The sequence below is a fragment of the Hoplias malabaricus genome, chromosome 3 (assembly GCF_029633855.1).
Source record: "Hoplias malabaricus isolate fHopMal1 chromosome 3, fHopMal1.hap1, whole genome shotgun sequence".
NCBI lineage: Eukaryota > Metazoa > Chordata > Actinopteri > Characiformes > Erythrinidae > Hoplias > Hoplias malabaricus.
In genome coordinates, this window is record NC_089802.1 from 1,860,694 (window position 1) to 1,875,638 (window position 14,945).

At 46.5% G+C, this 14,945-nt stretch overlaps 1 protein-coding gene across 2 annotated transcripts in view; it reads left to right on the plus strand.

Moving 5' to 3' along the window:
- fam53b (family with sequence similarity 53 member B) overlaps nucleotides 1–5,837 on the plus strand; it is a 45,228-nt gene extending 39,391 nt beyond the window's left edge. For both annotated transcript variants that reach the window (XM_066664285.1, XM_066664286.1), the window contains exon 5: nucleotides 2,443–5,837. In XM_066664285.1, the coding sequence (XP_066520382.1) occupies nucleotides 2,443–2,772 (330 nt within the window). In that variant the 3' untranslated portion in view covers nucleotides 2,773–5,837. The remainder of the gene's footprint in view (nucleotides 1–2,442) is intronic.
- Nucleotides 5,838–14,945: the final 9,108 nt, after the last annotated feature.

Below are 14,945 nucleotides of genomic sequence, written 5' to 3' on the forward strand. Positions count from 1 at the left end.
ACACTCCTCACAGACAGTCACCTGGAGGAAACCCACGCAGACACAGGGAGAACACACCACACTCCTCACAGACAGTCACCTGGAGGAAACCCACGCAGACACAGAGAACACACCACACTCCTCACAGACAGTCACCTGGAGGAAACCCACGCAGACACAGGGAGAACACACCACACTCCTCACAGACAGTCACCCGGAGGAAACCCACGCAGACACAGAGAGAACACACCACGCTCCTCACAGACAGTCACCCGGAGGAAACCCACGCAGACACAGAGAGAACACACCACGCTCCTCACAGACAGTCACCCGGAGGAAACCCACGCAGACACAGAGAGAACACACCACGCTCCTCACAGACAGTCACCCGGAGGAAACCCACACAGACACAGAGAACACACCACACTCTTCACAGACAGTCACCCGGAGGAAACCCACGCAGACACAGGGAGAACACACCACACTCCTCACAGACAGTCACCTGGAGGAAACCCACGCAGACACAGGGAGAACACACCACACACCACAGACAGTCACCCGGAGCGGGAGTCGAACCCACAACCTCCAGGTCCCTGGAGCTAACCTGCTGCACCACCGTGCCGCCCCTGTTTGACTAAATCTTAGTTGGAAATTGTTTAAATTTAATTGGTACTCTTTTCTTTGTATGAATCTGTTTTTTAGAATCTATGAGGTTATGAAATGTGCTTTCTCTTTAGGAACACACACACACACACACACACTGGGGTTTAGGAGCCTTGCTGAAAGGCACTTTAGCAGTGGATGTTGAGGGAGGATACAGTGCTGTTCTTTCACTCACTCATCCCCATTTTTTCTGCATTATTTCCACGGTGATTTATTTTATTATCACATATTCCTCTCCTTAACTAAAGAGATAAAAAGACTTAATGACTTTAATGTAGATCAAGTGTGACACACACACACACACGCAGAGGCCATGTAGTCCACAGGAGATAAGAGTCTGAAAACATGTCACTCACTCACTGTAATATCAATGTCCTGATGACGTTTATGGCTCATAGCTGTTTACTGACGCATCAACCTGAAGGTGGAGATCAGCTGCGTCGGTTCTGCTCTTGTATTTAGGGGTTGTGTTTCGGTGGCATTGGTGTTTGGACCAAAGTAGGTCACAGGCGTTTAAGACCCAAGAGTGTTCCCCTGTGGAAACCAGAGTTGAAATGGAGTGACAGGTGAGGGGTTAATGTTCTGAGCCTGGTTGTTGAAACCTAGGTATTGAAACAAATGAAAATGCATTAGATATAATAGATAATACACAATATACAATAGAGCCGGCACCGTCTGGGCCTTGGACGCAACACCAGGAGAACCAGGAAATCACAATTAGACTTGCTTTATCTGGAGAGGTAGGTAGGCCCCTCCCCCAATCACTCAGAATGATGCCAGACGACTGCGAGATGTTATTACAGAAATGTGCACTTAGTGTTCTCCTCCGAGTGTGTAGAGCTGTAACGAATGCTCATTCTCCTCAATGCATTATTCATTATTACCTTACACACTGCCTATGTGTGTGTGTGTGTGTGTGGGGGGGGGCTGATCCATAAAGCTGGGGTGCTTGCCGTGTGCCAGTTTCCAGACCCTGGGCCTCACACTAACAGAGAGACTGTGTGTCTTGAGGGAAGCCTTTATACATCATGCATTACATAAGAAATCAGGCACCCAAGCACACAGAACTTGACCCCCTTTCACCCCACCCCTACCCCTCAGTCTCTCTCTCTCTCTCTCTCTCTGTGTAAAGGGTGTGGTGGGTATGTCAGTGCTGTTATTGATGGTCTGTATAGTTTTCCTGGTGGACTCTGCCCTGCTTTGTGAAGGGACAGATCTCAGCGCCTCGTGGAAAAACAAGGCTTGATTTACAAACCAAATACTGTGTCTCTGTGGCAACCAGGCCGGGCGTGTAGTGTCTGGGCCTGTGTGTGTGTGTGTGTGTGGTTCCTCTCTGACACCGGCGTGTGTTTAGACACTGAGTCGTAGCTTGGTTTAGAGAATGATTTAAAGTGAATGTAGTTTAAAAGGGTGTTAATACAGTACCAAGAATGGTATAGCAGCATAGTGGGAGGGGCTTCATCTGTCAGAGTAAAGTGGGGAGGGGCTTATTCTATCAGATTAAGTTTGAAATGGGATGGAGTAGTCTAGCGGTAAAGTGAGAGCAGGAGGTACTTGGTTTGACAAAGAAAGTGTAGGGGGAGGAGGGGGTCTAATTATATGTAAAGTGAAAGGGGGAGGGGCTTGGTTAATCAGCATAAAGTGGAAGGGGAGGGACTTAATCGTTCAGGAGGAGTCTTATAATTAAAGCAAATGGGGGAGGGGCTTAGTCTGTCGGAGTAAATGGGAGGAGTCTAAAAACTCCATGATGAAATTACAGTAACAAATTCTCACAATTTCTCGTTTTTTGTTTTCTCACAGAAACAGAATTTCCAGAGCCTCAGCTGTCCTGGCTTTACCCGTGATGTCTGCTGCCAATCAAGCCAAGCCCTGCCTTCGACCAGAAGCCCCACCCACCAGAAAGAGACAGAGACCCCACCCTCTTCCTCTGCGTGCGACCAAGGGGTGGAGCCTCAACACGGCCCCAAAGAGGACTCGACCATTATCGACGAATCGGACGGAGATTTCTCGGACCGCTTGGACTGGACGGCCGGTGGGAAGGACTGGGAGCCTCCGTGGGCGGGGCTTTGTGGCCTGAGGAGAGACGTGTTGGGTGGAGAGCTCGATATTGAGCAGATTGAGAGAAACTGAGAGAAATCGAAGCTTAAACAGGAACCGATTACACACTGCACGAGATGAGATATCGTCAAGTTTTCGCATCGTAGATGTTTCTCACTGAGAGAATGTTTAAAAATGTTTAGGTTATTGAAGTAGTTTCTAGAGAAACTGAAAGTGTACTTGTTTCCCGAATGCCTGTAAGATCACCTACGCCTTTTTCAGATATGAACTCCGGGAAAAAGTCTGGATAATCAGGTCCGAACATTTTCCGGAGTTGTCCTTTCACAAATGTAGCATAGAGCCAGAATCATTTTCACAGCTGGAAATGTTCCGCATGCTTTAGGCATGGGGCGACGACTGTGTAGCGGTGACTATGAGAAACATTAGTGGCTCGGTTCACACGGGGGCTCACTCTGACATTACCCGGACTGTGGACTATGGGGATGGCAGGATAACATGTAAATGTTGTGGACGTTTCCGTTCACAAACACAGCTCCTCCGAACATTCATTACGTTTATATTTTACCAAGAAGTAAGCCTCAAACTGTGGTCACACTGGTCTTTAGTCTTTCACATGCAAAATCACATATTTGCATCAGAATTCCTCGACCAATAGCAGTGCTGCTTTGACTGTGGTGACCCTGAAGGTGCAGAAATGCTAACTATGTAGCGATAATGTAAGCACAAAACTTTATATAACGTAATCCCATCTGAGTAGATAATGGTATATAAACGGTGCGTCAGGAGGCTGGATTAGAGAATGTGCATCTTCTGTAGTGTCTTATTTGTACGTTTAATGCTTGGTAAGTTAGCCACTTTGTTAGCTAACCACAGGAATATAGACTATGTCTAGTGTCACTGTGGATTTACGGCACGCAGAAGATAGAATATTAACAGAGAAACAAGGTCTCGAAATAGGTTAAATGTTGTGAAAACGTTACAAGAATCTCACAGTGAGAAACATCAGCTCAGTTTCCTCATTTAAGAGGCTTCCACTCTTACGATGTCCACATCACGTGCAGTGTCCAGAGCTCTTTGAAGACGTCTTCTCTCCCTCCGTCAGCGCTGATCTAACGGCCTGGATTTAGGAGAGCGATCTCCGACCCTGATGTGTCGCCACTGTTTGCGTTTTATTTTTTTAAATGTTTTTGTTCTCGTTTTGTGCCGTTGGGGCCGAGGGGAGCGCCGAGGGTCGGCGGTTTTTGGAGCGAGACTCAGGAGAAACGAACGCTTATTGCAAGAGGGACTGTGGGATCTTAGGACAACTCAGGTTGAAGCTTAAAGCTGTTTTTCATTTTGTTCTTTTGTTTGTTTGGTTTGGCGAAAAAATAAACGAACACAACGTCCCCTCCCTGTTTGAAACCGGCCGTCAGCCGAGACACGTCTGGTGTATGCTTCTTTACTTTTGAACTGGAACTACTGGTCTGAAGGTGAGGAAAGGAAACTGGAGGCTGGTTTATACTTCTGCTGAGGCCATCGTACGCAGGCGATTACATAGGCGTCCGCTCCAGTGACATTACACTGCACTTCTTCTGACCGCTGATCTTTACACTTCGCCTTGTTGTTATCCAGCTAATCCGGGTCGTTCGGGTCGGGTATTGTTTGAATCTCATGAGCGTGGCTACTGTCCAGCCATTCATCTTTTACTTGGCGCACAGCTCTGCAGATTCTCCACACCTCCAGTAGTTGAGATCCTGGAGGCGCGCACAGCTGCACGTCTGTAGGACAGTTACGTGGGTCTTTGCAGAACTATGAACCAGCCCAGAACCCGTCGGATCACAAACACTGGTGGATAGTGTTGTGTTTTTATCTGGTTTTAGAGACAACAGTGTGATACAAGGGGCTCGATCAGAGGGTCTATCATTTAAAGTGAGAGTAGGAGGTACTTGGTTTAACAGAGGAGAACTGTAGGGGGAGGGGCTTATTAGATCACTGAAACAGGAAGTGGGCTAATGCTAGGATCGCACTACATGAATTTAGCACAAAAACACCAGCATCTCACACAGCGCTTTATTTGACCTGCCTCCCCTACGATCTCCGAGCTCACGCAAGAACGCGAAGAATGATTGGTCCGTGTCAGACGTGTAGCGTCGTCAGGCTTCCGACCAAGAGACGGCACCAATCTAAGAATTTATAGCGCTAATCTGACACGGAGAACGATGTGAAAAGCTAAAATATCGTGTAGTCTGATCCCGGCATTCGGATTGGTTTAGAGGCTTTAATTTACAGGATTAGTTTTACATTCCTTCAACTTCACCGATTGTAATAGGAGACGTAGCAAAACCTCTGGTTTTATTGGTCTATGTTGTTAGCCAAGACACGGAAATAAACATGGTTTACAATAAAACAAACAGAAACAATCCAAGGTGATATTAATCCTACATTTTAATCCAAACAGCAGAACTAGCCCCAGGATATCTCTGTGTTTCAGTAAATAAATATATATGGGTTTCCCTTGTTTGGTAGCTATGCTAGCCTCGTAGCACCAGCGCTAAAGTAAAGGACGGTTCGACACTAAACAGTGGGGGACGTAAATTTAATTTATTTTTGGGCCAAAGTCGGTGTTGAGTGTGTGTAACGTGGGGACATCTCTGATTGGTGCTCTGGATCACAGCTGCACTCTCATTGGTGGAATGGCTAATGGAGATTACTTAGCATTGTTTTTTTCTTCGTAAAGGACGAGGAGTGTGAACCGCAGCGTTCTCTAAGTGCCGTGTGTAGCCTGGCTGCCTGTCTGTGCTGTATGAGGAGTGAACGGGACTAATTCTTCATCTTCTACTTATCTTTCTGTATTCTGTTTCTTTATTTCCTCCTTTTTTTCTCGTCTGTTTTAGTTTTTTAAAGCTGTACTCCGTTCATTAGACTCACCATTGAACTCTATAACACACACACACACACACCTTGCACGCACATATGCACACTTTTTGAAAGTGTAAAGCTTAAAGGGCTTCAGGTTTTAACACTGAATGTAATTTCAGTCGACGGAGCGCCCCCTCCCCCCTCCCTTTTAAAGCTAATAGAGTTTAATTCCTCTTTTTACAGGTAACTACAGAAAAGCAATGGCGAAATGTACTTATTTCTATACGAATAAAGAGCGTTTAAATGTGTTTGTAAACTGGCTCCGGACTCGTGTCTGTTCTCTGGGAATGTTGATCAATTCTAACTTTAAATGCCACTAATAATGAATATGGGACATCGTTTTAAAGGCCTTAGAATTCAGGTCAAATGTTTTGTTTTTGAAATCTATTGTTTGCGTGTGTGTGTGTGTGGGGGGGGCCCAAATCTATTTCAGCTGCTGGGGAAGAAATTTAGTTTACACTCACACTGTGGAAGCATGACCCACACCGTCAGCGTCTGTCTTTCTCTCCATCTCCCTGTTTGTTTCTCTCTCCTCTGTGTCTCTCCCCTTTCTGTCTGTCTCTGTCTTTCCTCTATCTCTCTCTCCCTTCTCTCTGTCTGTTTCTCTCTCCTCTGTCTCTCTCCCCTTTCTGTCTGTCTGTTTCTTTCTCTCCTCTGTCTCTGTCTTTCTCTCCTCTATCTGTCTCTCCCCTTTCTCTTCTCTGTCTCTCCCCTCTCTGTCTGTCTGTCTCTTTATCTCCTCTCTCTGTCTGTTTCTTTCTCTCCTGTGTCTCTCCCCTCTCTCTGTCTGTTTCTTTCTCTTCTGTCTTTCTCTCCTCTCTGTCTCTCTCTCTCTGTCTGTTTCTTTCTCTCCTCTATCTCTCTCTCTCCCCTGTCTGTCTGTTTCTTTCTCTCCTGTGTCTCTCCCCTCTCTCTGTCTGTTTCTTTCTCTTCTGTCTTTCTCTCCTCTATCTGTCTCTCCCCTCTCTGTCTGTCTGTTTCTTTCTCTCCTCTGTCTCTCCCCTCTTTCTGTCTGTTTCTTTCTCTGTCTCTCCCCTTTGTCTGTTTCTTTCTCTCCTCTGTCTGTCTGTCTTTCTCTGCTCTGTCTCTTTCTCTCCCTCCTCTGTCCATCTCTCTCCCTCTGTCTGTCTGTCTCTGCCCTCTCTCTCTCTCTCTCTCTCTCTCTCTCACACACACACACATACATTAAACCTCTTTCACGTGGTGACAGACGGAGGTGTGTGTGATGGTCAATTGAGGAAGTGGCTGGTCACACACACCGTTGACAGTGGGTGTTTGTTAGGTGTGTATTGAGTGTTAACCCCCCACTCCTTGGCACACACTCACAGACTGACCGCATTCACACGTGACCATGACGTGACACGTCTGAGAAATGACAGATCAGCCACAAGATTAAAACCACTGCCAGGTGAACTCTGGGTCGGCACTGAGCGCAGCACTGGGTAGACCCCGCAAGACACCGACCAAAACATTAAGACCATCACCATGTCTCACGTGTCACTGACACAGATCCTTACTCACCACAGGGGGCAGTGTAACCAGGTCGGGGCGGTTCCCGCCGCGTGGCAGTGGTTTTAATCTTCAGTGTATAATATTCTGGAGTTGATTTAAAAGAGCATCAAGTTCCACTTACAGCAGAAACAGCTCATCTCGGAAGGCCAGACAATCACATATTTGAACACTGCTGTGAGGATTTGATGGAATCCAGGCATTAGCGAGGTCAGGTACATAATGGATGGAGGTCTGCGCTCCACCGTACATTACATTACGGGATGTGATGAGCTTTGGCTCATGTGCAGCTGCTCCAGGGTTTAGGGCACGAGTGGGAGCTGAATACGGGGTTTTGCTGAACTTTTCCATAGACGTGCTCCTTTCTTTCCTTCTCCCCCTGCTCCGTTCCTCCTCAGGGGTCCGTGTGGTCACTCTGGGTCGCACTGTGACGGTCAGCGCTTTGTTTGTGACGACTGAGATGATAATGTAGCCTTTCCCATCAATCCCAGCTTTCAGAGCGCTGGAGCCGAGGGTCAGGGTCTCACTGCAGCTCACCCCTCAGCTCCACTGACCACACAGGATCATACTGTACTTCAACAATTACAGGCTGTAGTCCATCTGTAGCTCTGCATACTCTGTTACCCCCTTTCCCCCCTGTCCATCAGCGCTCAGTACCCCCACAGAGCAGGTGTGATGTGGTGGTGGATCATTCTCAGCGCTGCAGTGACACTGACGTGGTGGTGGTGTGTTAGTGTGTGTTGCGCTGGTGTAGAGTGGATCAGACACAGCAGTGCTGCTGGAGTTTTTAAACCCCTCAGTCACTATTATTATTTCATACACAGTCCTGGAAGCGTAACGTCCTTCCTGTAACGTCACTCTGGATGATCCCTCACTTTATAACGGAGCGAGAAGGACATCAGCTTAGTTTTTATTTACAGAACACATCTGTTATGAAACGCTTCTTGGTCCTGATTGGCCGAGCCTCACTGGGAGATGATACACACGTGATAAAAGCGCAGACGTCACAAAAAGAGGGATTTAACCACTGGGTTTGGGCTTTAGTCCATGTTTTTTTCTTTCATAGAGACTCTGCTCTGTCTTTGTAGAAGAGAGAGACAGAGAGAGAGAGGGATTGTTTTAGACGAGTGAATAAAGGAGTGACAGAGACTGAAGGGCGTTTACACACAAACACAAGCAGATGGACACTGCCACACACCAGAACAATGCATTGCCTTGAGTTACCTGCCTCTCCCACACACACACACGTGTCTCTGTGTGTGTGTGTGTGTGTGTGTGTGCGGTACAGTGCAGTCAAAAAATCACCAACACATATTTCCTGCTCAACAGGACGTATTGTGGTGTGTAGGGGTTATTAAGAATAGGTGTGTGTTTCTAGGAGAGTTGTGTGTTGGGGTTTCCCCTTACTGGTGGACGTTTGCTGTACACATCCTTCTTTACCAAACACTCTTGTGGTTATGAAGTGATTAAAGTAACACCATGTAGTATTTTTACCTTAAACTTACAGCTTCAAAATCCTTGGGAAACTCCACTGAGCTGCAACAGAGAATAGAGCCTCCGTCGTCACTACTCCAGGCTCTGCATTGCAGAAACTGCACTATGTAACCACAACAGTGCTGTAAAAATTAATTACACTCTACAACTTCCTCTAGAGGGAGCCCAGGAGCAAAAACACCAAATCTGACTTTTAGTAGTGTTTGAACACCTATGTCACTGAAAACAACCATTTCCACACATTTTTGGGGGGAATTGAGCTGCTACAACTGTCCATTTTTTAGTTAATAGTGCTCATGGTCTAGTTTGTTTTGTGATGTCACAAGACACACTTAAACATTTCTACTCAATTCATCCAGCAGCAGAAAGCCCTTCCCACTCAGACTGTGCTTTTGCTAGTGCTTCTTTTTTTTGAGTAAGACATGATACAGGACAGCCAATCAGAACAGAACTCATTTACATATCGCTTTAATAAGCACAGTAGCCAAAACGTGAAATGTTGTCCATTTGTTGCTCTGCATACTGCAAAACAACAAAGTGCTCCTGTGTGGTCGGTGGAGCTGAGAGTGTGGACAGTGAGTGCAGAAACAGGGTTAATGGTTGATCAGTGTGTAAGTAGTTTGTGTTTCCATGGTAACAAGGTACACTGTAAACAGTATGACGTTACTGAACGTGGGGAAAATTTGTTCCTGTTAAACACACACACAGCTTCCTGCCCCGTCCCAGAGGCTTTGGCCAGACCGAACAGGAAATGACATAATGATGTGTTTGTTTAAGGAAAGTGAAAGCCCACAGTGGGCAGAGTTAGTCCTCCAGGAGTTTGTCAAATGTAGAATCATGGAGTAACTTGCCTAATCAATCTTACTGCTGCGATATGTAAATTCACAGCAAATTACAGAATTACAGAATTAATTGCAGTCTGATTTGATTTACACTTTGCACAGAGGAGGGTGTTACTACTTACACTCAGCTACACTTCCTTAAAGGTGATGTTCACAGGCTTAATCCAATACACCTTTTATCTAATGTTTGTGCACTGGAAAAAGGTCCAGTGTTAGTACGCAGCCCTGGCTCTGTAAATTGGAAACAAAGAAAGGGCTTCAGTCAAAACTGGCTCAGCTCTCTCTCTCTCTCTCTCTCTCTCTCTGTGGAGAAACTGAATATTGAAAAGCATGAAAAAAGATGATAGAGGGATAACACTGACTTATTTCTGCTGTTTCAGTTACATTAAACAAGGTGGAACTGACTCTAAATTCAGGAGAGCGCTAATGAAAGCATAAACACAGTGAACGTGCAAATGAGTTACAAATGAGTTTCTGTGGGAATTCAAACAGTGAATAAAAACTTAGACAATTTACACTTCAGACACCAACAAGATACAGTCGCTTCTTACTCACACACACCGCTCCACCTTAAAAGATACAGTCGCTTCTTACTCACACACACCGCTCCACCTTAAAAGATACAGTCGCTTCTTACTCACACGCACCGCTCCACCTTAAAAGACACAGTCGCTTCTTACTCACACACACCGCTCCACCTTAAAAGATACAGTCGCTTCTTACTCACACACACCGCTCCACCTTAAAAGACACAGTCGCTTCTTACTCACACACACCGCTCCATCTTAAAAGACACAGTCGCTTCTTACTCACACGCACTGCTCCACCTTAAAAGATACAGTCGCTTCTTACTCACACGCACCGCTCCACCTTAAAAGATACAGTCACTTCTTACTCACACGCACCGCTCCACCTTAAAAGACACAGTCGCTTCTTACTCACACGCACCGCTCCACATTAAAAGATACAGTCGCTTCTTACTCACACGCACCGCTCCACCTTAAAAGATACAGTCGCTTCTTACTCACACGCACCGCTCCACCTTAAAAGATACAGTCGCTTCTTACTCACACGCACCGCTCCACCTTAAAAGATACAGTCGCTTCTTACTCACACGCACCGCTCCACCTTAAAAGATACAGTCGCTTCTTACTCACACGCACCGCTCCACCTTAAAAGATACAGTCGCTTCTTACTCACACGCACCGCTCCACCTTAAAAGATAGTTGCTTCTTACTCACACGCACCGCTCCACCTTAAAAGATAGTCGCTTCTTACTCACACGCACCGCTCCACCTTAAAAGATACAGTCCCTTCTTACTCACACGCACCGCTCCACCTTAAAAGATACAGTCCCTTCTTACTCACACGCACCGCTCCACCTTAAAAGATACAGTCGCTTCTTACTCACACGCACCGCTCCACCTTAAAAGATACAGTCGCTTCTTACTCACACGCACCGCTCCACCTTAAAAGACACAGTCGCTTCTTACTCACACGCACCGCTCCACCTTAAAAGACACAGTCGCTTCTTACTCACACGCACCGCTCCACCTTAAAAGATACAGTCACTTCTTACTCACACGCACCGCTCCACCTTAAAAGATACAGTCGCTTCTTACTCAGACGCACCGCTCCACCTTAAATGATACAGTCGCTTCTTACTCACACGCCCCCCTCCACCTTAAAAGATACAGTCGCTTCTTACTCACACGCCCCGCTCCACCTTAAAAGATAGTCGCTTCTTACTCACACGCCCCGCTCCACCTTAAAAGATACAGTCGCTTCTTACTCACACGCCCCGCTCCACCTTAAAAGATACAGTCGCTTCTTACTCACACGCACCGCTCCACCTTAAAAGATACAGTCGCTTCTTACTCACACGCCCCGCTCCACCTTAAAAGATACAGTCGCTTTTTACTCACACGCACCGCTCCACCTTAAAAGATACAGTCGCTTTTTACTCACACGCACCGCTCCACCTTAAAAAATACAGTCGCTTTTTACTCACACGCACCGCTCCACCTTAATAGACAGTCGCTTCTTACTCACACGCACCGCTCCACCTTAAAAGATACAGTCGCTTCTTACTCACACGCCCCGCTCCACCTTAAAAGATACAGTCGCTTCTTACTCACACGCACCGCTCCACCTTAAAAGATACAGTCGCTTTTTACTCACACGCACCGCTCCACCTTAAAAGATACAGCCGCTTCTTACTCACACGCCCCGCTCCACCTTAAAAGATACAGTCGCTTCTTACACACACGCACCGCTCCACCTTAAAAGACACAGTCGCTTCTTACTCACACGCACCGCTCCACATTTCACTAGAGAGAGAGCGAGAGCGACGCGAGAGGGAGGACAGTGTGGACAGTTCACTAGAGAGAGGGTCACAAAGCAGGGTGCTAATGAAGAGCAGCGATGTGAAGTACTGCAGAGACCCTGAGGTCTGGGACTTGGCTGTGACCCTCGGGGGTGTGTGTGCTGCTGGGGCCTGGTGTGCGTTTCCTGTCTGCAGTTGAAAGCTCTGGCTGAAAGCTGTATAAAGAAGCGGAGCTGTCTGATCTGGCTCTGGAGTGTGTAACAGGTTGTAAATGTTGAGTGTTTTCAGCGCTCCCTCCAGAAGAGAGAGTTTCCTGCCGCTCTGACTCTAGAGGTGAAGTGTGTGAGGGGTTCGACCTGCAGTTGATACAGAGCTAATCAGTGGTGTATTCGTTTCATTGTTAGAAGCAGTGGGGTGGGTGTTGCTGACGGTGCCCAACTTTAGCAGCCTCTTACTCAGGTACGCAAGTACAAACTCATTTAAACTGTCCTTCAGCTCATGGAAGGAGTCGTAGGCCGCCTCTGACTCTAGTGTTTATTCGCTCTGTTCGTGAGCCGTTGATAAAGGTGTGTGTGAATTTAAAAGTCAGCTGAGAGTATTCTTTTCCTATGAATATGACACTGGAGCAGGGGTTACACACTGTGAACTCTTCTTTTCTGGATGATGTAAATACAGTCAGTCAGTGGAACAGCTGTGGTCTGTTGCAATGTGTGTGTGTGTGTGTGTGTGTGTTCCCCTCTCTTCCTGTGTGCTCCATATCTCCACAGTGATTATAGCTGGAAACACAGCCGTAATCACACTGTCATGTTTCAACACGTCCTCCACTGTGTAGAGTGTGTGTAATACATCACACACTACAAATTTACTCATTTGTTACTGGATAAAGTATATTTGCTATTTACTGCAGGTATTCCTCGTTCTCTTAGAGACACACACTCTGTCTAGGGTTTGTACACACCACTAAAAAAGACATTAAGAATAAATCACATGTTCTGTGCATGTTACAATTAATGTGTGGATCAAGAGCCCACCAACCCACACACAGTGAAACAAGACCCCCAGTCAGTTTACTGTGCACTGCCTGAGTCAGAAAACACAAGAGAAAACGAGTCGTTCTGATTTTGCTCCGCTTCTGACATCAAGTGCAGAGACTTTAGACTGGCCCCGCCCCCTCGTCTGAGTCTGTCCAATCACAGCGCAGGACCTGTGCGAAGATGAGTTTAAACGCTACAAAACAGACACAACGAGCGCGGAGAAATAAGAGCACTGAGTAAAAACGGAGAAGAAAGAGAACAGAGTGAAAACGGCTAAAAACCAGAGCTTCTGCTCCTCGCTCCTCACTGCTGTGCGCTCGGGGTCGGGGTGAACAGCGAGCGGCTCATTATCATTTAAAGGAACAGGTGCTGAAAGCGGGCGTTCTGAACAGGGGCTGTTTACACAGGGGGAGAACACTGCTGTGGGGCTCGTGGGGTTTGGACCAAAGCAGGTCACATGTTTAATTAAGAAATAGAACAGTGAACTCCAGCGTCTCATTCAGCACAGTTCAGTACAGTATAACCCTCTGCACTGTTAACTCTGTCCCACATAGAGCGCACACACACAGGCATAAAGGCCTTGACGAAGTCTCCTTTCACACACTCTTGCGTCAGATTTCTTTCACGCACTGCCAGCCTGCACTGAATGAACAGAAGCAAATGTCAACAGTTTACAGCTCATTTAAAATGCATTCTTCCCATTCCAGCCTGCACTCGTAAAACAGCGCTACTGAATCACACTGCTGTTTTACACCCTGCTCTGGAGAACACACTCCTACACACTCGCGCATTTACGTCCACGTCTGCTTCGCCTGAGAACGGAAGCTGTTTGAACACTGCATCAGTGCATCTTCTTACACTCAGCCTTACTCTAACGTCTGGTGTTTAACGCTGTCGTACTGTGCTTTTCAAATGTAATTACTCAAGCACATGACGTTTCCACAGACAGTAAACATCTCTGTAAAAGTGACCCCGTTTATCTAAATACAGGTGTAAACACAAGATTTAAAACAGATTCATGCAAACCACTTCAAGAGGATTTCTGAGACACCAAAAGTTGTGAAAGTGTGTGCGTGTGTGTGTGTGTGTGTGTGTGTGTGTGTGGGTTTGGAGGGGGTGGCAAATATCACTGGTGCCTTGATGATACTGATTTGAATATTATGTGCCACATAACAAACAGGTTTTAGATTTTTATCGGGTGAAAATATGTGTGTGATTTTATCATCAGTGCACAGGAGTACAACAAACATTTGCTCCTGCATTTGACCCATCCACAGCAGTGAAAACACACACACACACACACACTCTCACACACACACTCACACTCTCACACACACACTCACTCACTCACTCACACACACACACTCTCACACACTCACTCACAGACACACTCACAAACACACAGACACACACACACACAGACAGACACTCTCTCACTCATTCACACACACACATACACACACACACACTCACAGACAGACACTCACTCTCACACACACACACTCTCACACACACACATACACAGACACACTCACACACACTCACAGACTCACACTCTCACACACACACACACACACACTCACACACACTCACACCCACACAGACACACACACACAGACACACTCACAGACACTCACTCACTCAGACACACTCACAAACACACAGACACACACACACACACAGACAGACACTCACTCACTCACACACACAGACACACAGACACACACTCACTCATTCACACACACACATACACACACTCACAGACAGACACTCACTCTCTCACACACACACACTCACACACACACACACACACACACACACACACAGAGACACTCACTCACTCACACACACATACACACTCACAGACAGACACTCACTCACAAACACACACACAGACACACACTCACAGACAGACACTCACTCATTCACACACACACATACACACACACACAAACACACAGACACTCACTCACACACACACAGACACACACACACACTCACAGATACTCACTCATTCACACACACATACTCACACACTCACAGATACTCACTCATTCACACACACAGTGAGAGAGAGTGAAGGGCAAATAGGGTGTAAATAAGGTCAAAGAAACACACCAACACATGATATTACTGATTACA